The 25,801-nt window shown below is 47.2% G+C and overlaps 1 protein-coding gene and 1 long non-coding RNA gene across 6 annotated transcripts; one reads left to right on the forward strand and one right to left on the reverse strand.

The window, feature by feature from the left end:
- Nucleotides 1–24,112, reverse strand: GGT7 (gamma-glutamyltransferase 7). 5 transcript variants are annotated; one of them, XM_038572076.1, is made up of 15 exons: nt 23,889–24,112; nt 16,254–16,489; nt 15,743–15,894; nt 14,417–14,534; nt 13,487–13,554; nt 13,201–13,274; nt 12,701–12,897; nt 10,593–10,680; nt 8,926–9,053; nt 8,664–8,752; nt 6,099–6,248; nt 5,863–5,980; nt 5,015–5,152; nt 3,766–3,865; nt 1–756 (listed from the first exon to the last, which is right to left on the reverse strand). In XM_038572076.1, exons 1-15 carry the CDS (start codon nt 24,055–24,057, stop codon nt 593–595), a joined length of 1,989 nt encoding a protein of 662 aa, XP_038428004.1. In that variant the 5' UTR covers nt 24,058–24,112; the 3' UTR covers nt 1–592. The 5 variants fall into 5 exon arrangements, with proteins under 5 accessions (XP_038428004.1, XP_038428003.1, XP_038428006.1 ...); XM_038572075.1 differs by having other exon boundaries at nt 14,405–14,534; XM_038572078.1 differs by lacking the exon at nt 23,889–24,112 and adding an exon at nt 16,634–16,780 and having other exon boundaries at nt 14,405–14,534.
- LOC119865656 lies at nt 2,301–11,545 on the forward strand. The gene is made up of 3 exons (XR_005377784.1): nt 2,301–2,616; nt 9,588–9,779; nt 11,484–11,545. It is a non-coding gene; the product is annotated as an uncharacterized LOC119865656 (long non-coding RNA).
- Nucleotides 24,113–25,801: the final 1,689 nt, after the last annotated feature.

Raw genomic sequence — 25,801 nt, forward strand, 5'->3', positions numbered from 1 at the left:
TTAAGCAATAGTCTTTCTTTAATTCCCCTTTGCAAATGGAAGCCCCTGAGCTGGTCCCCACCCCCACCCCTACCCACAACGTGGGGTCCCCCAGATGCAAGACCCCACCTCAACTTGGTGGGAGGAAGAGAGGAGCACCCTCTCCGCAGGATGGTCCATTAAAAAAATCCTAGTCATTTAAGAAATGAGGCTGGGGACAGGAGAAGGGAGCTAGAAGACAAGTTCCAGGTCAGGCCAGACTGGAGATGTTGGGTTTGTGAGGACCCTTGAGAAGGGTTTGCAAGCACATCCTGAAGCTCAGGGCCAGCATGGCTGAGGGAAAGAGACAGACAGCCTGACAAGGTCCTGCCTGCCTGGTTGTGAACACGGACACTTACCACCACCACCACCATCACCACTATCATTACCACCACCACAGGCCTCTGGATAGAGAATTTTCCAGTTACTCTGGGATAGGGTTTGTTAAGCATCCCCTCTCTGGCCCATGATCTGGGGCATCCCTGGGGTCCCCCTGAGACCAAACCTGGGAGGAGGAGGGACTCTAGGAACATGCAAAGGGGGGGAGCAGAGACCCCTGCCCCACCCCGCTGTTCTACAGGATGGTGGCTCCAGCTGCATCTGGGCTCCGAGGGTCCTTCACACCAATGATGAAGTTGTTGGTTCTTCGGCTGCCATGGACCCAGGATAAGACATCTACCTTCTCCACATGGTGACCCCTGGCTTCCAGGAACTCAATCTCTTCCTCTGTGAACTCACCTGAAAACCATGCCCCAACATGTACATATTCAGAGTGTTTAGAGCACTGGCTTAGGAGTCCTAAGGTCAGATCTGAGTCCTGGTCCTGGATGCCCACTGAAGAACTGCATGACCTTGGGCAAACTGCCTTACCTCTCTGAGCCTCAGCCTCCTCATGCATAAAATGGGGATTATATGAGAAACTACCCCATGTAGCTGTGATAGGGATTAAAGGAGATAATACATAGAAAGCACTGAGTTTAGAACCTTGCATATAGTACATGATAAATAATATATGGTCATTCCTAATATTGCAAAAAAGGGCTGTGGGCTCTTCATCTCCACCTGCCTGGGCCAAGCTACCATCATTACTTGTCAGGATAGCCAGGTCGCAGTCATTACGGCATAGCCCACTGACTGGTCTTTCTGGTTCCAGTCTTGCTTCCTTACAACCAATTCACAGAGAGCCAAAGGGATCCTTTTAAGCCATTAGTCAGACCACTCACTTCCCCTTCTCAAAACTTTCCAACAGCTTTGATGACTCTTAGAAGAAAATCCAAAGTCCTTACCAAGGACTCTAACACACAACATTATCTGGGACCTTACTACCTCTCTAAACTCCTCACTTCCTTCCACTCTCTCCCTTAATTAACTCTGCGTTAGCCTCCTTGCTGTCCCTCAGGTAGGCCAAACATGCTCCTGCCTCAGGGCTTTGCACTTGCTGTTCTATTTGTCTGGAATGCTCTCCTCCTAGATAGTCACAAAACCGGCTTCATTACTTCATTCCAGTCTTCAGGGAGAACTTCCCTGACCGCTATCTAAAACGGCAGCCCTGTCATCTTTACCTCACTTTATTTTCTTCCAAAGTACTTAATGTTACCTGTTTATTTATTCATTTACTATGTCTCTCTCCATTAGATTATAAGCTTTTGGAAGGCAAGGATGTCTTGTTTACTATTGATCCTCAGTGCCTTTACATGGATGAATGAAAAAATCCCTACCTTCTTATGTAAGTTCAGGTCCTTGCCATTTCTTGCCTGGCCCAACAGAGTTGCTGTTTCCCCAACTTAACCACCCCCCACCCTGTTTAATCCATTTCCCCTACATAAAACCTTTCAGGTCTATTCCACCTCCATTCAAGTGGATAAAGTCCATGCTTCTTAACATGGACCTCCATGATAAGCCCTGTAACCTCACCTCCTACTATTCCTCAATAAAGATCTGGTCTTCTCCTTTCTTCAGGTGAGATAATTTAGGGTAGTTCTTGAGGTAAAGATATAACACTGAATAGCAATGAATAACCAAGTCAGAAATGTATTTCACTTTCAATCCTTTGGATAATGGCAAGGACTAAGTTTTAGTCTGGCCTCTAACATTTCTAACCTCCTTCTTCAACAGAGAAAGCAGGCCCCAGAACCTTCTGAGGAAACAATATCCACCTAAAACCTACAAATAGTTGATTTTTTATAGCGATTTAGTTTTATTTGTGGCAAATGATGCTACTTTTCCATTTGTGATTATGATATAATATTTACCCTTAAAATACACTTATTTTGAAAAGGAAATCCATTTATAGATGCATATATGTAAATAATGGTTCAGATGGTATAAAAATGGGGCAAAATTCATGAAGGTGTTGGATAAATTCTAAAGTTTAGGAAATAATGTCTCTAGTCTAACAGGCCCCTGGCTGCTCTCTGAGCTATTTTTTCTGACTTTTGCCCATTTTTCCAGAACGTTCTAGGTTCTGGACATGCCAAATACCTGCTCAGGCTTCAAGGCCCAGCCGGTTGTCACCTCCTTCATAAAGCCTCCCAGAGCCCTCAGTGGATGAAATTATTCTTTGCCAAGCCTCTACTCTTCATGCTCCTGTCTCAGACTGTGAGTTCCTTAAGGTGGGCTAGGATGAATCAAAGCCCCCTCCCTCCCACTAAGTAACTTAGCATAGAGCTTCACATTCAGGAGAGTCCAGAAGTTATTATCATTATCCAGGATCCAGAGTATTACCAGCCAAACCACAGGGTGTGACTGCTGAGGACTTAGGTCTGTGACTTTTAAAGTGCTTCAGTCTAGGAGATACGCTATGAAGAACGGAGTCTTTGGTATCAGCTAGGTATATGTTCCAATCTCAATTCTACCACTTATTCCATGGGCATCAGTTTCTTTAATCTATAAAATGGGGATGATAATACCAAGTAGGCAAAGACTATGTCTCATTCAATGTTCTATCCCCTTTGGACTTGCATAATAATACATCGATACATCTGTTGTAATAAAAATTCTTCAAAGCTGCACATACTTTCCCATCTACGAAATTAAGTTGTGTCTAAAATTAAGCACCCATACTTCTTAGAAGAAAGTCCATTTTCTTACTGTAATCTACAAGGTCCATGATCTGGCCCCTGCCTGCCTCTCTGACTTCATCTCACTCTCACCCTGGCCTTTTTTCTACGTTTAAAACATGCCAAGCTCATTTCTGCCCTGAATTCTTTGCATACATTCCCTTAGTCTACAAAATCTGTCCCAGTTCTTTGCATGGTGGGCTCCCTCTTACTCTTCAGATCTCCGCTTAAATGTCACCAAAGAGAAGCCTTCCCTAGTCATCAAGTCAGTCCTATACGTCAGTCTGCAGAGCATCTATTTCACTTTTTCATATTTCTTGGATTACTTATTTTCCTGTTTGCCTGTAAATGCTGTATCCCCAGTACCTAGGATAATGCCTGGCACACATTAGGTATTCAATACAAACTGTTGAATGAATGGTTTGTAGAATGAGCAACTGTATCTTATTTTACAAATTAGAAAACTGAGGCTCAGAGTGGACACATGAATTTCCCAAGGCCACACAGCCAGGAAATGACAGAACTGGTTCCAAGCCCCACATCTTTCACTGTTCCAAAGGAGTAGTTGAAAGTAACCAAACTTTCACTGGCAGGAGTTGTACTGATGGAGGCAGGGACACCCTGGGGAGAAGCCCCTTTCTCCACCGGCCTTTTGTCCACCCCATGGGGATCTCTGCTCTGCACTCACTGTCCACCTGCAGAAGGTTGGACTGCAGGTCTGGATGCAGACGGCCATGGGCCAGGCTGTCACTCAGGTTTCGGTTCAAGGTCAGGACATTCAGTAAAACCTGTGCGTGGGCAAGAGGTAAAAGTCAGGGCTGCCCCAGAAATGGGGATTCAGAACTCCCCAGGTCTCACCCTTGGGCCAGACTTCTTACTCTTTGGAACCCTTTCACTCGGGGTATTATCTGAAGAGTTTTAGAAGACCAGGTAGGCTTGTAATGACTGTCCCCATTTCATAGAGGTGGAATCCAAGGTCCAGAAAGGGAAAGTAATTCGCTCCAGAGTTAGAGAGAGCCAAAGAAGAGGTACCACTGGCAGTCTCTTATAATCTGGTCTGGAGCTCTCCTCCCTTTTCCCTGGCCAGGACAGGGTTAATAGCCCGGGTCATCTAGGGCACAAAGCGGGGGATTTTTAGCTTAATGGTTAGGAGTGTGTGTAGGCTCTCAAACCAAAGTGCCTTCCCATTCTTATTCACTGGACCTAACTTCATAACCTCTTTGTGCTTTGGTTTCCTCATATACAAAGTGGAAATAAGGATTCTTCCAAATGTTGGGAAGACTAAAAGAGCAAGCACATGTAACACCATGCCTGGTGTTTAGTAGAACTCCATAGAGGCTAGCTGTTGTTACTGTCTCCATTTTACAGATGAGGAAACTGAGGTTCAGAGAGGTTAAGTGAATTCCCCAAAATCACACAGTTGGAAGTTGGTAGCACTTGGGCCGGGTCCCAGGGCTATCTGATTCCAAAGTTCAGGCTACTTAACTCACCGTCTGCTAAATTAAGTGCCTGGCACATACATCAAATGTTCAAAACATTTGTATAACTGTTGTGAGACATTCTGGAGAGTAGGCAATTCCTTTCAAACTCAGACCCTAAAGAGGCCTGCTTGTATACTCAGATCCTAAGTAGAGGTATCATAGGACTTGAGGTTTCTTTGACAGACCTAGGCAACCTAGATTCTATATTACCTCTCAGTTCCACTGACCCATGATTTTCCATGCAACTTGGAGGACAGGGAGCTTTAGGGCTCCATTTTGGCTAAGAAACTCAGCACAGCCTATGTCCCTAGTGCCCAGGATGGGCCTGTCACAAGGTAGCCTCAGCCTATGTTGGTTGAGCTAGGGATGAGAACAAGCCAGAGACATAAAGACATTACAGTTCAGACCACACCCTGGCTGCTGGCCACAAAGGACCTACCATGGAGAAAACCTCACCTGGGTCAGGCCGCTGAGGCCCCGGGCAGCTCCATTGGCCCCTAGGGCGAGGTAGGTCCCACACAGTCCCTCCGCTGGCCGGACCACAGTGGGCAGCAAGAAAGACAGTGGTCGCTTCCCTGGCTGCACCGAATTCTCCTGTTGTCAGAGGACCAAGTGCACAGGGGATAACAGGTAGGGGAAATTTTCATGGGAGACTGGTCCCTTCCCAGGTAATAGCTTGCTGTCTCTGAAATGGGCAGGGTCCCTGGATAACCAGGGTGGATAGTGGGCCCACTGACTTGCTATGAGGCTATCATGGGTCGTTGGGGAGGAGGCCAAGCCAAGACAGATAGCTAAAGTGAAGAACAAAACAATCTCCACCCTGGTCATCTCTATCTCTTGTTGTCCTGCCAGGGACCCAGTATGCAGGGGAGAAGATTACTGGCCTCCAACTAGACCATAATTTCTATCTCCTTCTTCCTTTGACCAACAAGAAGCTGAGCCCCATCAGCTCAGCATCACATAATCATAGACCATTGTGCTGAAAAATGCCAAAGCATCAAATGGGGGTTAATATCCTTATGGTACAGGTGAAGGAATTGAAGCCAACAGAGGAGGCAAGACTTTCCCCAGGTCACATAGTGAGACAGGGACAGAGTGGGATGAGGTTTCTTCAGGCCCATCAGGCTCCAAGCCCTAGACTTGGGCTGGGGATGAAGTGAACACCTTGTTTAGGCTCCTTTTCTTTATACTAGAAGTTTCTAGAGGAAGTAGAGAGGAAGGGGCAGCCACATTGCTGTACCTCTAGCCACATTGCTGAGACCTAGCCTCAAGGTCCCCATGGGAGGAGGGAAGCAAGGCCCTACCAGGCTGGGTGCAGAGTGATTAGCAGTCCTGTTGGGCCAGGAGAAGTCTAGCATCTGGCTGTTGAGCAGAATCCCCGATGGAGTGATGAGGCCACTTCCAAAAGGCCGATTCAGGGAGCTGGGGGTAGAGGTTAGGGCCAGGTGAGCCCTGAGGCTACCCTCATTCCCATCTAGCCCCCACCTCTTCCTGAACCAGATAATCCCCACTGCCAGGTTCTATGTCTGAGCTGGCATACCTGACCATGGCCACAATGAAGTCATCAGGGCCCATGATCAGCACCTGAGCAGCTGTGGGGGCCCCATCCAGCTCATAGACAGGCAGAAGTGGGGCAGGGGCCGCCTGGGAGTCATTGATGTGGCCCCGGAGGTAAGCGGCTTCTACCTTGCTGAAAAGACAAGGGGTAGAAGATTAATACACAGCAGGCTCTCATTACATGCCACCTACCACACTGTGGTGCCTGTTTGTGCAATTATTTGATTAATGTCTCTCTCTTCCACTGGACTATTAGGTCTATAAGAGCAATCTCTCATTCTGAGCATATGGGAAATATCCAGGAAATCGTTGTTGAACTGACTTGAGTTCATTTAGGTGTTATCCAGATTCCCTTTTAAAGATTTATTTATTTATTTATTCATGAGAGACACACACACAGAGGCAGAGACATAGGTAGACGGAGAAGCAAGCTCCCCACAGGGAGCCCAATGTGGGATTCAATCCCCAGACTCTGGGATCATACCCTGAGCCAAAGGCAGATGCTCAACCACTGAGCCACCCAGGTATCCCCAGATTCCCTTTTTATTTTTTTTTAAGATTTTATTTATTTATTCATGAGAGACACAGAAAGAGGGAGGCAGAGACATAGGCAGAGGGAGAAGCAGGCTCCATGCAGGGAGACTGATGTGGGGCTTGATCCCGGGACTCCAGGACGATGCCCTGAGCCAAAGGCAGATGCTCAGCTGAGCATCCCCACTCTGACCCACCCAGGCGTCCCCCCAGATTCCCTTTTAGAGCCAACTTTTATTTCATGCTTGAATCAAGAGTCTTTTAGTTATGCGACTTTATTTACTCAATCTTCTCTTTGAAAATACCTGGGGCATAGTGGATGTTCAGATAATACTGATTTTGAATGAACAAACAATTAATTTAACCTAATATTTGTAGTTAACTGAAGTTTTATTAAGACTTTAGTCAGAGGGACGCCTGGGTGGCTCAGCAGTTGGGTGCCTGCCTTCGGCTCAGGTTGTGATCCCAGGATCCAGGATCCAGTCCCACATCCAGCTCCCTGTGAGAAGCCTGCTTCTCCCTCTGCCTATGTCTAGGCCTCTCCTTCTCATGAATAAATAAGTAAATCTTAAAAAAAAGAGTTTAGTTAGAGAAGAGTTTTGTATACAGGGATCTTTGGTTACTATTAGAATTTTTTGGAATGCCTCAGTGGCTCAGTGGTTGCCTTTGGCCCAAGTTGTGATCCCGGGTCCTGGGATCAAGTCCCGTATCAGGCTCTTCACAGGGAGCTTGCTTCTCCCTCTGCCTATGTCTCTGACTCTTTTTGTGTCTCTCATGAATAAATAAATAAAATCTTTATTAAAAAAAAGAATTGTTTTCAAGGCACAGGAAGACTTGGTACACAGTAAGTCCTTAATAACTACTTATTGGAAGAATTACTTGAATGAATTTAATATAGGTGTGTGTGTGTGTATGTGTGTGTGTGTGTGTGTGTGTGTGTGTGTGTTTTAGAGCTAAATTGAAAACAACATGCAGTTCTCCAGACTTTTTAAAGTTTGGCTGAGAGTTCCTTACTGAATAACTGTCAGTGTGGTGATTCTAGTTGATTAGAGAATGACAAGTTACCAAGGATTACCGAAGACTCTCATTCCCATTTCGACCATAGAGGCTGGAGGCCACACAGAAGAGGAACAGAGGGCTTTGTTTCAAGTGGATTGCATGGGTGGACAGGGGCTTTGTTTTTAGCCCCCATCCTTGTGGCCTTGAGCTGCTTATTGTTTTTGGTTGCTGTTCCTTTTGCTTTTTAATTATAAGCTATTCGTCTTGTCTCGTTGTTTTCAACTTAGTTCATAGAGTTGTTTGAGTAATACTACAAATTTATGCTAACTATATTTTTGGTTTCTGATTTTTCCTTAAGCTAGCCTTTCAGTCCATCAGAGTAGCAATTAAATAGCAACCATTCTTACTCACCCCTATTGCCCATAAATACTACTATTTGTTGGATATTTATTTTGTGCCAGACAACGTGCTAAGCACTTAGCATATATGACCTTAAATAGTCCTTATCACAATCTCATGAGTTTGGCACCATGATTGTCAGACACCCTGGTAGAAACTGAGACAGAATTTAAATGACTTGCCCAATGTACAAAGCTAGTGAGTGGTGAGGCTGGGATTTGAACTGAGGCAGTCTGGCCAGAGCCCACAGTCTTAATAGGATGTTATGCTGCGAGTGTAGATACAGTATAATCAAAATCCCCATTGCCTCAGGTATTTGCTTGAAGACTTTTTATTGTTCTTAGGCTTTCTTTTCCCACTAAAAAGGGGGCACAGGTGGGCACAGATATGTGCCCTGCTAGAGTCAGAAAGCTTTGAGAGCCAAATGACACAGGCTAACTCATCATACAAATGGGGAAACTGAGGTAGGTTCTGGGAGAGGCAACTAGTTTGAGCGGGAGCTGAGCTGAAACTGACTTGGGACTCCAGGTCTTATTGCTTTACTAGCTGCTTTTCACCTGATCCTTTCCTCACACCCACCACCACTTCTGTGCCCTGAGGGTCCTGCCCTGGGACCCACCTAAGCATGTCATCCATGCTCTCAGTGATGGTAGAATCGTAGACAGGATCTCCCAGTCTGCTGGCCAGGGCTAATGCGATCTTCAGGGTCTGAAAATGTAATGGGGTGTGGAAGAGGCTGCCAGGCTCCTCCCAGTACCCACACTAACGATCCTCATGTGAGAAAACTTGGAGGTTAGTCCTGCCTCATGGCAGCACCCGTCCCCCCCGACCCATCTTCCAGTGTACCAAGACCCAGAGCAGGGTAGAGGGGTTGGCCTTGCCTCTGCCACCCAGTGAAGAGCCTGTTCCCGGGACACCAGTGTGGTGAGATTGAAGCCTTCAAGGATGTTGAGAGCACTGATGAGGGCAGGACCTGTATGTGGGGGTGGGGGACTGAGAACCAGGTGGCCTGGAAAAAAAAAAAAAAGAAAAAAGAAATGACCAGGTGGCAGGGGAGGGGTCAAAGCATCTCCACATTCCACCATCACATAGATTGAGACTACTGCACTGACCCCTCATCAGACAGGGAAACTGCATTGAGAGGCAAAGGAACCCACATAAGTTCACATGGCAAGTAAAGGGCAGGGCCAGGACTTCAACCCAGAACACTGGTCTTCAGTTTCCTCTTCTGCACAAGGAAACTAAGGTCTAAGAGTTCTGTAGTCTTCCCAGAGTCATGATGTGTGCAGAGCAGGTGTCCAGATGTCCAGAGTCCTAAACAACCATGTGTCTCCTTTTAGCTCCTTCCACAGGGCAGGATACTATTCTGGGCCACCCCCAAAACTTTGTGCGAGCAGCAACCTCCTCATCCTATTTGAGGCCCCTGTTATTAGATGCTTGGACATTGAAGGAATAATGATAATATGTGACACATAACATTAACATTAACTGATTAACTCATTTAATCCTCACAATGGGTAATGTCATTATCCTCATTTTATAGGTGAACAAACTGAGGCACAGAGAGGCAGCTGGTCCTGTTTACAGGAGACAAGGGAAACCCAGAGCACTCAAGGTACTGGCATTGCCAAGAGGACCCAGGCTGGGGAGGATATAAGTATAAAATCAAATAAGCATTCAGTATCCACTCTGATCAGGACTGCATCATCTCAAATCTTCATGGGGACTCTGAGAGGTAAGCACTACTATTATCTCCATTTTCAGGAGGGAACCATGGCTCAGAGTGGGAAGTGACTTGTTCAAGGTGAATGGCACAGCTAATACTCAAACCCAGGTCTTCCTGGTTCCAAAACTATGCTCTTCTTCTGCTCTATATACCATCACCTCTGGTAGAAGAATCAGGGTAGAGGGTGAGGCCTGGAAACCTGAACTCAGAGGTGACCTGTCCTGGGGCTTGAGGTGATCCAGACCTCCTAGAGAGGAAAGAACCCGAGAACTTTCTGAGGGACCTAGGAACCCACCACTTTGGGTTCAGCAAACATGGACTTCACCCATGTCATAAGCTTGGTTTTCCAGGCTCCTTGCTAGTTTGAATTTGGTAGGTTAAGTTTCATTCCATCACTGGGCCTCAGTTTCCTTTTGACACAATGGGGGGACAGGTCTATAATTGTTTTGAAAAGTTTGTTCAATACAAAGCTAGATGCACTCTGGTCTTATAAATTCTTCTTAGGAAGTACAGGGCAGTGGGAGTGGGGCTGAGGCAACATAGAGCCCAACAAGAAAGTCAATGGCCATAACCCCAACTTCTAGGCCTGACCCTCTGACCAGACCTCCCTTCCCATATCCTAAATATTTGGGGTAACTGACTCCATGACTACTTCAGAAGGTGGACTGGCTCTGGCTTGCTTCAACAGTTGGCTGCCCAGGCAGCTCACTGCCTCAGTTTCTCTCCTGAAAAATGGGGAGGAGTCTCTAGGCCAAAAGGAAGTAGCCATGGACTGGGAGGCTTCCCCTGAGCAGGGACCCTGAGAGCTGGGAGAGAGGTCACCTCTGTACACGCCACACACAGGATTCTCCACGAGGGCACTGTAGTTGCTGAAGTCCTCCTCAGTTATGACACCCCCTGCATGCTGGGCCTGCAGGGGAGAGAATGACCCCACCACAGCTGTGAGCCATACATTACACAGTGAGCATATGGGCTTGGCCTATGGTATATGTTTGAATCAAAGACAGATTAGATGTTCATAACTTTTGTGCCTTATGAAATTTCCATCATGGCCTTTAGGGACCCCATTAGCCCTGGGTACCCCAGAAAAAAGGAAGGGGAAAAACTACTACCACTGAGCACCTGCTATGTATCAGACATTCTATGAATGATCTCCTTAGATTGGCATCCAAGACCCTTTGTGATCTGGCCCCTGCCCACCTCTCCCACCTCATGTCTTGCTATTCCCCAGTGAGCTCTATACAGCCACCAAGAGTGACCTACAGTTTCTGAACTCATGACTCCATGCCTTGAACATTCTACATTCTCTGTCTACGTAAAGGAATGTTTTCTGGGGCACCTGGCTGGCTCAGTCCATAGAGCATGCAACTCTGAGCATTTTGCGGTCCTGAGTTCAAACCCCACATCAGGTGTAGAGATTACTTTAAAAAAAAAAGGAACATTTTCAATTTACAGAATAATTTGCCTATAAGATATCACAATCAAATTCTTTATTTCACTACAATTAACTAAAGCTACTCCAAAACTGTGAACTCTGGATATCCTGGTAGGAATGACGCTCATTGCATGTAACCAAGCACTCTATTGATCAATGAACCAATTTTGTACAAACCCTTGGGCTTTTTCCATCCTTTCCAGCAGGGTTAATTTTCATTCCTAAATTAGCATAAACACTAGGAATCCTCTCTCTCTCACTCTCTTTGTGTTTTTTAGTACTTGAAACCTCTGACTTCTAATCCACCTTCAGTGAACTACACACCGAATTTCTTGGATGGTATGTGTTCCTTTATTGGTCAAGTTTATAAATTTCACTTTGGGTTTTTTTTCTTTTAAAGCTCAGATAGTCTTTGTCAGAGTCTCCTCCATTTCCTTCTTCAGAAGATCCAGGTGTGGCTAATCAGAGCGTTCCTTTTCCAAACCAGGGACTGGTTTGGGGATAGTCATAAGACCTCTGACAGGCTGATAAGATATAACCTGGAGGCTTTTACTGTAACTATTGTAATGAGGCATGCTCTTTCTCCGGGATAATTTGCTAGAAAGATGGCCAGTGCAGAGCAGGAGAGAAAGAGATCTGACAGAGAGTGAATTCAAACAGAAGAAAGTAGAGTCATGGCAGAAAGAGAGACAGACAGACCATTGCCTAGCAAAGTGGATGGAGCTGTGGATCCAGGAGACCCATAGCCAGTACTCTGTTGGACTTCCCAGTTAAGTCCATTTGAGATTGGTGTCTATCTCATAGCCATAACTCCAGTGCCCAGCACAGGGTCTGACACCAAACAGGCACTCTGTGAATGTAGAATGAATGGCAGACCAATTTAATTCCCACAACTGAATGGTAGAGATACATATAATCACCCCAAGATACTGATGAGAGAATCACAGAGTTGGTCTATGTATCCTTATCTTGAACATAATTTTCTATTAGGGGTTTTGAATTACTGACAACAATTCTCAGAACCCATTACTACCTCAGACTAAGTCTTTCTGGTTGGTTGGTAAGCCCTTGTGTCAATATCCCCAGGCCTGACAGTCACCAGTGAAGGAGGGGTTTCCCTTAGTCCCTACAAAACCCAAGAGCAGGATGGGATTGCGGGCTCAGGAAAGCTGAGGCTGATCCTAGGTCTCTGCCAGGCCTGGGAAGGACAGGTCAAGACCCTGTACAGGTTGGCACTAGCCCTAGGGGGCCCAAGGGCATCTCTCACAGTTCCATCATCCCAGGGGGTTCTTTGTGCTGCATCCCATCAGCTGCTCCCACCCCCAAACAACCACTGATCTAATTCCTACCACCAGAAGTTAGTTTTGTCTATTATAGAATCCTAAGTAAATGGAATCACCAGTAAATTTATGTAGAAAGACAGAAAAGGAAGGAAAGGGAAGAAGACGTCCCTGCAGTAGGGACCTTCAGGGCAGAGGGCTCCCCAAGTGCTCACCTCGGCCACCATCTCCAGTGTGAGATTACCTCCTGCGTAGAAGGCGGCAGGGCCGGAGGTGCCCAGCACATCCAGCACTGCAGCCAGGTCAGGCCGACGCAGCAGTGAGCCAGGTAGTGGCGGGTGGCCCAACGGCAGGAATGTCTCACGGAAACGCTCAGATGCATTGGGCGGAGGCTGTTCGGCCAGGGCACGGGCTGCAAGTAGGGACAAGAGGTTGGGCAGGAGGCTGAGATGCGCTATAGGTGGGTGGCTGAGTGGCTGGCCCTAAGAGCTCTGGCCCCCCAAGCCTGTTATGGGGGAGGTAGGGGGTGTATATGGGCCCTTCCCAGATCCCCTCATTTGAAGCTTAATCCCTATGAGGGTAGGATGGGTGGGGAGGGAGCTAAGGGAGCAAATGGAAGAGAGGTACTTTCTGGCTTGGGCCCCAAATCTCTGAAGTTCCCTCTTCCCTTCCCATCAATCTCATGCCTTTCTCCCCACCCCCAGGCCCCACTGACCTAGATCATGGGTCACGTTGAAGCCATCTTGGGCCACAGCTGCTGCGAAGGCCAGGACTTGGGACCATGGCAGCCTGGGGGGGCCGGAGAGCAGGGGGTGGAGGAGATCCTGGGGGGAGGAGGAGGGGTCCTGGGGGAAAGGGGGGTCCTGGGAAGGTGAGTCCTGGCAAGGGAAGGGGATATTAGGTGGGGGAGTTGGGAAGGAAAAAATCCAGGAAGGTAGGAGAGGGCCACCCAAGGAGAGATGCAGGCAGGGGCCCCTGGCCCCCAGGGGGAAGGTCTTTACCTGCCATAGAGCTGGTGAGCTTCATGTAGCCCCTTCACCATTCCGGGGACCCCCACCAAGAGCCCAGGCTGGGCAAGGCGGGCAGGCGAGGGAGAGAGGAGACCAGGTCACTGGAAGGGGGGGGCTGGGCTGAACTCTGCAGAGCCCCAAGCCAGGGATGGGGGCTGGCACAGGGGAAAGACACAGGCCAAGTATCCCAGAGGAGGGACAAGCTCTCCCCAAGAAGGCATTCCTCCCATTTCCCTGACTTACTATCAGCGAATGCAGAAAGGCTTCCTTATCTATCATAATTGAGGGATTTATAAATTAAGAAAACCCTTTAAAGAACCAAAACATAACCAATTAAGATGGAAACCTGTCTACATTGGATTATATCTACTCCTGGCTTTTAAAATAATGGACAAGGGACTTTCATTTAACCTTTTCATGATCACACCACCATTACTCAGCTGTGATAACTCAGGCATGTGCTTGGCTTTTGCCACTGTACCAAATACCTGTTTTTCCCAAGTTTGTTCTATTTCCTCCCTTGCTCTCAGTGGATGGTGGGTTTGCCTTTAGCAGTTACTCTTTACTCTTCCAATATGTGTGTGCTGGAAGAGTTATAGTCAATAGGCTCCGAATGAGATGTGTGAGTTATAGTGCAGGAACTTTGCAACCTCTTAGGCTGTTCAGGCTTCCAGATAGGTAAGGTTGCCAGAGAAGTAAGGTGTTGCTGTATTGCCTGTTATCAACCATACAGATCTTTTGGTACATGATTTCATTATTTTATTTGGGGGGCTGCCTATCTCCCTCATAACCTTAAGAGCACCCTGCTTCACTCTTTTCCTCACTTCCATAATAATTACCCAGCAAAGTTATGTTTAGGTTAGCAGAAAGGCAGTGAAGGGGAACCATCCCTGGATTCTCTCTTCTCACCAGGGTCCCCACCTTGGTTTCCCAAGATCTCTGCAGGGCCTCTTCCCTGAGGGCCCCTGGTGCAGACTCCCGAAAATCAATTAGGTGGCTCTCATTTCTTCGGATGTCATGTACCAGCATCACGCCCCCACTGGGAGAGACACAGAAGGGGAGGTTGATAAGATACTACCCCTCTAAACAATTAACCTCCCACCCTTTAATCCCCAGTGATGATGGCTGTAGGCTAAGTTTGTCACAGGAGTCAGATGTCTGAGCCCCCTCTAGCAGGGGTTCAGAGACTCAGCCACTGTACAAGGGCGGGGAATGAAATCAAGGAGGTTGGGGACCCAAAGACCAGGGACCTCTTCTAGCCTGTTACTTGAGACTTTAATCCCTGATTAAGGAAAACTCAGAGACTGGAAGAGCAAGATGTTCTACCTCCTGCCCCCGCCCTAGACCACACAGATGGACCCCTGCCAACTTCCTGCACCTGCCTCTATGGTATGCCCGGGCTCCCTCTCCCAGGACTGAATTATGTAAGGATGGACTGTATAGCACTAAAAGGGGGATTTCTTTGGTAGGGCCTGCAGGGCTGGTATTGCAGGAGCCAAGCTATGGACTTTGTCAGTTTGTCCCTTTTCTGTGACTTATTTCCATCTGAGATGGGAGTTGCATCTGAGATGGTTGGCCTGACCAAAGTTACATAATAAGGAAAGACGAGCAATAGGGAGTGGTAGGAACTATGGCCAAGTGGACAGCACAAGCCCCATCATGCTATTTAGCCCCAGATAATTGCAGCCATGTGGGTATGTGGACAGAGTGTTACCGGGTCTCCTGATTGTTTAAGAGATGTTGAAAATCTGGATTTTTATGAAAATTCTTAACTTTTTTAACAATGGCAAACAAATTTTTTAAAGTTTAAGTGTAGAAACCAAACTAATCTGTGCACTGGGTATGGCCCATAAGTGGCCAGTTCTAAGAGTTCTCAGCCTGTTTTCAGAGGACAGAGGGTCCATGGTTTTCATCATGCTCACAGGATTTGTTTTAAGGATTTGTAAACCGTAAAAGTTCAAGTACTCTGCCTTAATAAATAAACTATACCTCTACCTGTGCACTTTATAGTTTATAAAAGCCTTTCCCCAGTTAAAAAAAAAAAAAAAAAAAAAGCTTGTGAAAACACCTCCTCTGACTCCATGTAAGGAGAAGGGGGTAGAATTGGGTGTAGAAAGACAAAATGCAAGGAGTTAGGGCCCAGCTGCCCCTCTGGTCAAACTCGAAGACCACCAGGATGAGGCCTACAGACCAGGGTACAGAAATAGACCCGGGGAAACCCAACCTCCACAGCTGGGAGCTCCTTACCCGCCCAAGCCAGAACTGTGTGGAGCCACGATTCCCAAACACAGGGCTGCTGCCACAGCGGCATCCACAGAAGATCCCTGTTTACTGAGCACCTCGATGCCCAGTGATGTGCAATGGGCAGCATCAGTCACCACGGCACCCTGGTGAAAGATCTGGGGGAGGGAAAGGGGACTTGGTGGGGGCAGTAGGAGCCCCCTGCCTCCGTAAGTCATCACCAACCCCAGAACCCCCACAGGTGTTGGGGGTGGGAGCCCCGCCTTCTGGTCCTCTATGATTTTCCCCATACTGTCTCCAGTGCCTCTTACCTCATCAAGTTCCTTCCTTGTTCTGTCCTGCTCATACCTTGAACCCCTCCCTTTGGGACCTTCCTCTCCCCTCTGTCTTCTCTCCTTTTCATTTGCTGGCCTCCTCCCCCACTCTGCCATTCCTCAATGCGATTCCCAAGGTCTCCACAAGCACTTCCCCACTCCCTCATCTAGAGTTTCCTCCTCCTGCCCCCCAACTCCCTCACCTGAGGGTCCCCGAAGTAAATCTGCATGACGAGTGCCACAGTGACACCCGTGGCAAAAGTGAGGCAGGCCGTGACAATGACTGTGAGTCCATCCTGGCGGCAGGAACACTCGGCAGCTGCCGCAGAGAACGGATCCTTGCGCGTCTCCCGCAGCGGTGACCCGTCCTGGCTGCCCATCTCGGACGATGTGGATGGCAGCCGCTGCAGCCTCGCGGACTTCAGGAACGAGTCCGGGTCTGTGGGGCGGCAGCCAGGTGGGTCTGGGCACCTTACCCGGCCCTGCCCGCCCTCCAGGCGGTGCTATTCGGCGGCGCCCTCCCCCCGCCCAAGCAAACCCCACTGGACAGCACTGCTCGCCCTTTGGCGTCTGCCCAACGCACCCCAGAACCGGGACCGTGGCAGTCCCAGCTGAGTAGAGAGAGAGACCCTCGGCTGGGTGACAGGAGGCTGGATGCCAGGCCCCTACCTATACCAAACTTCCTGGGATCTGAGCCCCAGCCAGGACCTAGGACTCAGGGCAAATAACACTTCCTGGAGTGGAGGGGGTTTGGGCCCTCCCTGGAAACCAGATCCTGCCCCAGCTGGGGCCCAGCCTTCTGTGCAAGGAAGTAGCTACAAAAACTGAATGGACAGACACTGGCTTCCAACCTCTCTTGGCTTGTCCATTCACTCATTCAGCAAATACAGAGGGCCTGCTATGGGTCTGGTCCTATGGTAGATGCTAGGGGAAACAAATAGACAGTTGGTGCCCTCATGGGGTTCACAGACCAGTGGAATAAAAGAAAATAAACATGTAAACAAAGGAGTATATCATTACTACCTGTAGCAAGTGTTATGAAGAAAAAGAAGGGTGAAAATGATAGAGAATAATGATGTGTGTTGGGGACTTGGCTGGGACTTGGCAAGGCTTCTCAGTGGAGGTGACTTTCAAGCTGAGAACTAAGGGATGAGAAGGAGCTAGTCATATGTAGAACAAGGGGTGAGTGTGTAGAGTGTTCCAGAAAGGAACAGTAGGTACAACCAGCCCTAAGGTAGGAATAAGCTTGATGCACTAGGAAAAAACAAAACAAAAACCCAAAAACTAAACCAAGGCCTGGGTGGCTCTGTTATAATGAGCAAAGTGAAAGAGTAGTGTGGTGGAGGCTAGACCAGGTGCACCCGGCCTTGTGGGCCTAGTGAGAAGCTTGGATCTACTCCTAGGAACCATGGGAGGCCAGTGCAGAGTTTTAAGCAAGAACTGGAATCCATCTGTTTTATATTTTAAAAAGATACCTCTGGCTGCTATATGAAAAATGAATCTGAGGACAGTAAGAGTGGAGATGGGGGAGACCTCAAGGCCATTTACTTGTTGGGTGACTATGAATGAGTCATTTCAAGTCATGAGCCTCACTTTCCTTATCCTAATAATGGAGTTAATCCCTAACTGGCCAAATGGGTACAAGGATTCCATGAGACGATGCCTACCAGGCACTCTCTAATTATTTCCATTCCTTTTCTACCTTGGCCTGTGCTGAGACCTTCTTCCATCCATAGCTTCTCTCTTCTGGGTTATATATTAGCCTTGAAACCAGTTCTCTAAATGGCCTAAAGGTCCTGGATATTTGTGAACAGTAAAGAAATAGCCTAGTACCTTGACCTTAATACCCTTACTGTATGTACAATGTGTTTTTAAAAGTTCATTAATTGTGATGCCTGGGTGGCTCAGTGGTTGAGTGTCAGCCTTTGGCTCAGGGCATGATCCCAGGGTCCTGGGATCAAATCCCGCATTGAGTTCCCCACAGGAAGCCTGCTTCTCCCTCTACCTATGTTTCTGCCACTCTCTGTGTGTGTCTCTCATGAATAAATAAATAAAATCTTAAAAAAATAAAAATAAAAAGTTCACTCATTCAATAAATATTTTTTGAGTACCTGCTATTATGCACTAGGAGTATAACCCCTTTAAAAAGTCTGTGGAAAAAAAAAATAATAAAAAAATAAAAAAATAAAAAGTCTGTGGGAGGGCACCCCGGGTGGTTCAGTGGTTTAGCACCGCCTTCAGCCCAGGGCCTGATCCTGGAGACCTGGGATCCAGTCCCATGTCAGGCTCCCTGCATGAAGCCTGCTTCTCCCTCTGCCTGTGTCTCTGCCTCTCTCTCTGTCTCTCTTTCACGAATAAATAAAAATCTCAAAAAAAAAAAAAAAAAGTCTGTGGGATAATGCTGAAAATCGACTGTTAAATTTTCCTGTTTAAAATACTGGGATCCCTGGGTGGCGCAGCAGTTTGGCGCCTGCCTTTGGCCCAGGGCGCGATCCTGGAGACCCAGGATCGAATCCCATGTCGGGCTCCCGGTGCATGGAGCCTGCTTCTCCCTCTGCCTGTGTCTCTGCCTTTCTCTCTCTCTCTCTGTGTGACTATCATAAAAAAATAATAATAATAAAATAAAATACAATACTGTCATGGAAAAACAAAAACAAAAACAAAAACAAAAAAAATAAAATAAAATACTGTCATGGCTCATCAATGCCAACATGATAAAAATCCAAGCTCCCTGGGCAGCCCCGGTGGCTCAGCGGTTTAGCGCCACCTTCAGCCCAGGGCGTGATCCTGGAGACCCGGGATTGAGTCCCTCGTGGGGCTCCCTGCATGGAGCCTGCTTCTCTCTCTGCCTGTGTCTCTGCCTCTCTCTTGTTCTGTGTGTCTCTCATGAATAAACAAATAAAATCTTAAAAAAAAAAAAAATCCAAGCTCCCTGACCTAGCATTCAAGGCCTTCCATAATTCACCCTCCCCCCTTTTGTGTAAATAAGAAGCCACATACGTCTAGAGATAATTTTTAGAAAATACTTATGATGGTTACTTTTGAGGAAAGATACTGAAGGTAGGAATGAGATGGGGTGGGAAGATTTCTTGTTTGAAATTTTTACTACATATAGATTTCCTTTTTTAAAAAAAATATATAGGGGCAGCCTGGGTGGCTCAGTGGTTTAGCGCCGCTTTCAGCCCAGGGCCTGATTCTGGAGACCCAGGATTGAGTCCCACATCGGGCTCCCTGCATGGAGCCTGCTTCTCCCTCTGCCTGTGTCTCTGCCTCTCTCTCTCTCTCTCTGTCTCTTATGAATAAATAAATAAAATAATATATATATATTTAATATTTTATTTTTTAAAAGTGATCTCTACATCCAACATGTGGCTCAAACTCACTACCCCAAGATCAAGAGTTGCACTCTCCATCGACCAAGCCAGCCAGATGCTCCTAAATCTATCTATCTATCATCTATCTATCTATCTATCTATCTATCTACATATATATATTTTTAAAGATTTTATTTGGGGATCCCTGGGTGGCTCAGTGGTTTAGCGCCTGCCTTCGACTCAGGCACTATTTTCTCTTTAAAAAAAAAAAAAGATTTTATTTATTTATTCATGAGAGAGACAGAAAGAGAGAGAGAGAGAGAGGCAGAGACACAGGCATAAGGGGAAGCAGTCTCCATTCAGGGAGCCTGATGCGGGACTCAATCCAAGGACTCCAGGATCACACCTTGGGCTGAAGGCAGACGCTAAACTGCTGAGCCACCCAGGGATCCCCAACACATATATTTTTTAAATAAAGAGCAAAGATTGTGGGCAGATAGGAATAGACAAGAGGACTTTTACTTTCCTTCATTGTTTTCTTTTCTTTTCTTTTTTTTTTTTTTTGGACCATAAACATGTAATGTATTTTAAAAATTTTATTTAAAAAAAAGAAACCTGTCTTCTGGAAGCCTCCTTCAGCTGATCATACTTGCCTCTACTTCTCAGCACCAGCACTTCATTTACACAGTCTGTAAATAAAACTGGAATTCATTCAACAGACAGATGTGAAATATCTACCATGGGCGTAGAACTCTTCATGGTCCCTAGAGGTTTCAAAAGAAGTGCAGGAAATGGCTTTGAACTTGTATTTATTGATGCTGACTATATTTCAAGCACCTTACATACATTCCCTCATTGAAGCATTTCCATAACTTTATGAGATAGGCCTACTCTCGCCATTTTACAGATGAGGAAACCTGAGGCTCGAAAAGGTGAGATTACCTACGTAAGGTCATAAAATGAATCAATGGCAGAAGCAAGAGTAACTCAAAACCTCCTTTCCATTGCTCCACAAGGCATTGGGAGCCATTTCCACACTCAAAAACCAACCTTATAGGCTAATTCTAGTTGATACTTCCAGGTACATGTCCTTAAATCTGTTTTCTCCAATCAGCTATGAGAGACCAGGAGGGGAAGTGATATGGCTCCATCAGAGTTGGACCTAATCAAGACTTTTTAGCCCATCAATCATTAAGTTATTCATTTATTCAACAAAAATATTTACTGAGTACCTTACCATGTAGGCACTAGGGCAATAATACCATTGATTTTACTCCTATGTAAGAGCAACAGCAGGATACTGGGAAAAGGTTAGTTTGGAATCAGAAGAAACAAGTCTTTTGGGAGAAATATGATGAGTTTAATTTTGGCAATTATAAACTTATGGGACACCAACAGGAGTTGTCTGGAGGCAAATAGCCTAGTATGCATCTGATTTTTTTTTTTTTTTTGCATCTGATTTTTATCTGCTTAGATGCTGTTTCTATTCAATTTTCTTTTAGAAAACAACAGAGTAAGAGTGAGTGTATAAGTGTAGCCCTTTGGAACAGGTACCTCTTTACAGAGACTGGTTGAGAGACAGATATGTATGTGACCAGCACCAGGTCAATGAGACACAAACTTAGTTCTATTGCTGGAACTATTGGAAAGAGAAAAGCTTTCCTTCTGTCTAGGTTGCTAAAATGGTAAGGTTTAAACCCATTCCTGTTGGGGGCATCTTGCCCCCACAGAATGAGAGGCTTTCTAAAGATGAAATCCATAAAAAGGAAGGCAAAGCAAAACACAAAAGCCAATTCTTTTTTAGGTACCTTGATCTAGTTATGCCTGAGGCACCATATCCCTGAATTTTTCAGTTATGTTACCCAATAAAATTCTCTTTTAGGATTAGCTCAGTTTTAACTGAATTTATGACAAAAAAATCCTGAACAGAGTTGACCTGGTAAGTCTAGAGCTCAGAAAAGAGGTCTTGGCTGGAAACTAAGGTCATCCTTGACTTGCTTATTCCTTTAAGGGCAGAATTATTAAAGATTTTTGAACCAAAGAATGACATGATCAGAAGTTCAGGGTGGTAGGTGGATTGGGGTTGGGGGAGCAGAGGACAGAGAGGGGGTAGGGAGTAGCTAGAAGCCTATGGGTAATACAGGTAAGAAAGGATGGGGGCTTAGGCTACAGTGGTGATAGCAGGAATGACGAGATGGATTGCAAGACACTTAAGAGGACAGAGAGCATCTGATTACCATTTGGAAGTAAGAGGAAGGAAGAAAGTCATGGGTAGCTCCTGGGCTTCTCTACCTTGGAGACTGGATGAATGGCAGTGTCATTAATGGAGAATGACACTAGAGGAAGGACAATTATGGGGAAGAGATGATGAATTCAGCATAGAACATCCTGAAGGTGAGGCACTTGCAGGACATCTAGAGGCAGATGCCTGGGACAGAGAGGAACTCATGGGCCCGGAGCTCAGAAGAGAGCCAAGACTCTCCCCAACCTTACAGTGGTCACCATTTAGCTCTATTTCCCACAGGGTCCGCTGCGGGGTACTTGGTACTTGGTTCTGGGGAGTGGCAGGCTAAAGGCTAGCTGGGCACAACCAAGGCCCTGGATAAGAGGATGGGGCAGTGCCAGGAGATGGCACCTCCAGGTTGAGAACATAGGAGATCATGTTTGCCAAAAGGCTAGTCCAGCTGGCAAAAGGAGCCTTGGGGCTTAGAAGCAGTACTCCGAGACACAGCATTGAAATTACTACATAGGTATGATGGTAAGGGTACTTGGAACATGAGTGCACAACCATGACATAAGGTGCAGAGTCCCAGAAGCTCAGGTGACAAGGGTCTCTGCTGGATTTTTGTACAGATGAGAGTGGAACCTGTCTTAATTCTCCAAGGTACTCCCTGAGGTTTGAGAACTCTCCCCTGTAATTCTTTCATCCTGAGATCGCTCATTCATTTATTTATTCAGTAATTTTTATTGAGCCTTTAGCACTATGCTGGAAGGTGGAGAAAGGATGGTGAACAAAGCAGTCACAATCCTGTCCTCATAAGGCTTATTGTTCATATAATCACAGGCTTGATAAATGTTAAGACATTTATAGGGAACCAGGAGATAACATGTCAGGGGCTTCCAATCTCTGGGTTAGGACAGATAGGCATTCCTAGTTGAGCTGGAAGAGGGAACTAGGGCTCAGGTCAGGGTAGATGTGCCCATTGTCATACAGTGAGTCAAGGTAGTGCTGGAACCAGAAGTAGCATTCCTGACCCCTGAATAAAGGGCCTGGTTTCAGGCTGTTATCCACCAGGACACATCTTCTCACTACTTTCCCTGCTACCTCTTGATTCCAGGGTTACTACCTCCAGAAAAGAAGTTTTGATCTGCAGCGTGGACATCTGATGCCCAAAAGCCTCCCCAGCCTTTTCTACTCCTCCCTCCAGGTAGCGTACAGTCTAGTTAGGTTGGCAGGGGCTGCTAGGAAGGACGAGATAACTGGAAAATTGTGGAGAGGGAAAGAACTTCAGGCTATCAGGCTGGGAATAGCTATCGAAGGGCCATGCTAGAGAAGGCTGGGTCAGAGAGGCAGGATCTGCCAGGCTGGTGAGGGAGAGAGCTCAAGTGCAGGCACTGGGAGGAAGAGTGAAGCAGAAGGATGCTCTAATGCCAGGAAGTGACGTTGAGGGAAAGAGGGACGGGGGATGGAGGATGAAGAATGGAGAGGAGGATAGAGCTGGGCCACATGGATAGGAGGGAGAGCCCTAGGGAAGAAATGCTCAGAGAGCTCTTGGCCCTCAGGTCTCCCCCCACCCCAGCCCTGTCTCCCTCCTCCCTCCTCCCACCCCTTGCAGTCTCTTCAAAGGCTGAGAACACAGTGAAATTCTGGAGCCTGTTTCCTAGGGGGCAGGGTACCTTACTAACATCCTGGCCTGATCCATGCCTCCGGAGGGGTGAGGTAATCCACAGGGCAGCAGAGGCACTCTGGTCCCCAAGGACTCTGAGAGGTCATGCAGTCCATCCCCCTGTCTCCCAATACCCGGCGCTCACAAAGGGAAATCACATTCTCTTTACCCCTTCCGGAACACGAAGATATTCTCAGCTTCTCCCTAAGGTCTGTCCTTCCCACAATCCATGGCTGTGGGGAAGTTCTGAAGACCTAGCCTCTACCCATCCTGCTGCAGTCTGACTTGGTTTCTCCTATCTTGTTCTTTGTGACAAACGGACACCCTCTTCTAGGTGGTCACAGCTGTCCCCTAGGCTCTCCTCTCCAGCATTCCTTCCTTATTAGTTGGTTCTTCCCAAGAGGTAACCCCAACCCCTGCTACTGCAGTTCCTGGCACCGTTCTCCCTTGTTTCATCCTAAGCCTCCAAGGCAAAAATGCATCTCCATCCCCACTAATGAACAGAGACATGGGAGGAGAAGGGAGAGGTTCAGGAGGAAGGGGATGAATTAGGGAGATGGAGCCTGGAGGTGATGCTCCGCGCAGATGAAGGACCGGGGACGTCCCAGGGGGCAGGGACGGGGCCAGCGGGCCTCACCGGTATCGGGGTCTCCTAGGAAGGCGTCCTCGTCCTTGCGGCCCCTCAGAGGGGCCGCGGGCGCCGGCTCGTCCTCCGGCAGCCTCGGGAAGCTGGTGATGCTCATATAGTCCACGGGCGAGTAGGCGCCCAGGGCGCTCTCCTGACTGGCCTCGTTCTCCGCCGCCATCCTCGCCCGCGCCCCCCAGCAACGCAGCGCCTGCCGGAAGTGGTGCGGCGGGAGCGGGGGGGGTGGGGGGGGTGGGGGGGGTGGGGGTGGAGGGCGGGGCCTGAGCTCCTGGGCAGCCAGGAGGGGGCGCCTCACCACAACCCCACGGGCCTCGGGGTCTGACTGCGCACCCCTCCCGCTAGCGCTGTCAGCCTGCAGTGTACCGGCAGGTGGGCGGTGCGCGGTCCGCACAGGGCCTGGAGAGCGGTCCTGAGAGCGCGCGGGGGCTGGGGTGGGGGTGGAGAAGAGCGCTGCAAGCGCGACCTTAGCGGCTAGGGACACTCTATGCAGCCCAAGGGCCAAACCCCTTCCTCCGTCCAGTTTGAGCCAGAATCCTTCTCAGACCCCAGACTCTCTCCTCAGCCCACAGACCTTCTTCCACTGACCGCGAACCCGTCCTCGGCCCCAGACTCCTCTTTGGACTTTGATCTCAGACTCCTCCTCCGACCCCAGACCCCTCTTTCAATAGACTTGTCCTTCACACACACACACACACACACACACACACACACACACACACACACAGTCCTACCCTTACTTCATCCCCAGACTGCTTCACTTAGAGATTCCTCCTCAGATGTCTCTCCTCGAACGTCACATCTCCCCCCTGACCCCCAAAACTTCTCAGATTCCTCTTTCAATCAACCCCTTCTAGGACCCCTACCTATTAGCATAGGACAGTGAGTCCAAACTTGAGTGTGCGTTAGGATCTTTAAAAGCAGACCCCCCCCCAAAAAAATAAATAAAAGCAGACCCCCAGATTTCTCTCTAGAGATCATGATTTATAGGCTGAGATGGGGTCTCTGGAATCTGGATATTTACCGTCATTTTAAGAGGTTTGGTGTGGCCAGGGAGGGACACTTGGAGAGAGAAATAATGGTGGTTGTGGTATGGCAGGAGTGGGGTGGAGTGTGTGTGTGTGTGTATGGGAGGGTGATAAATGGGAGAGAAATGTATCTCTGTAGTCTAGGTGTCTGCGTTCTATTCCCTGTGCTACCACTTACAAACTGTGATATTAGGCAAGAGATTTATTTTTATTTATTTTTTATTAAATGGATTTAGAACCTTTTTTATTTTATACCAAGATTATTTCAACCAAGTAGAAAATGCATACATATATGAACAGAATGCAGAAAAATAAATTTGACAACACTATGCATTTAGATCAGTTTTCTACAAGAAACTCATAGATAAATTAACTTTAAAATTCCAAATAAAATTGCTTATCAAAAATTCAAATCAGTTAAAAGTGGAAGCTACTTCAAAAATGATTATGTGGCCCCAACAGGGCTTAGTGATTTATTCAGTGGTTATTTCTCTCTTTGAACTCTAAGATCATTCACTGTACCAGAGGGGCATTCTAGGAGCTATCTATCAAAGTTGCTAGCCTTAGTTTTTTACCAAAGACATAATTTAGCAATCTCAACATATGAATCCAATAGACTAGAAAGGAAAATATCTTAATTAGCTAAGATTAAACAATAAAGGTAGCAATAACATCTTTGACTACTTGATCAGTCAATAAAGCTATATTAAGCACTTATTATGTGCCAGGCTCTATGCTAGGACTGGGGATACAATGGTGAACAAAAAGATATAATATTGGGGCCCCTGGGTGGCTCAGTGGTCGAGCATCTGCCTTTGATTCAGGGCGTGATCCCAGGGTCCTGGGATGGAGTCCCACATCAGGCTCCCTGCATGGAGA

This window comes from Canis lupus, chromosome 24 (genome assembly GCF_011100685.1).
Source record: "Canis lupus familiaris isolate Mischka breed German Shepherd chromosome 24, alternate assembly UU_Cfam_GSD_1.0, whole genome shotgun sequence".
NCBI lineage: Eukaryota > Metazoa > Chordata > Mammalia > Carnivora > Canidae > Canis > Canis lupus.

Bases quoted from the DNA above. Each gene is read 5' to 3' on its own strand.
- GGT7 (XM_038572075.1), bottom strand. From the start codon at position 24,057: ATGGCGGCGGAGAACGAGGCCAGTCAGGAGAGCGCCCTGGGCGCCTAC. The intron at 6,249-8,663 runs GTGGGTCCCAGG...TTGTCTTTTCAG, and splicing joins AGCATGGATGACATGCTTAG to CAAGGTAGAAGCCGCTTACC. The intron at 5,981-6,098 runs GTATGCCAGCTC...CTCTACCCCCAG, and splicing joins TTCATTGTGGCCATGGTCAG to CTCCCTGAATCGGCCTTTTG.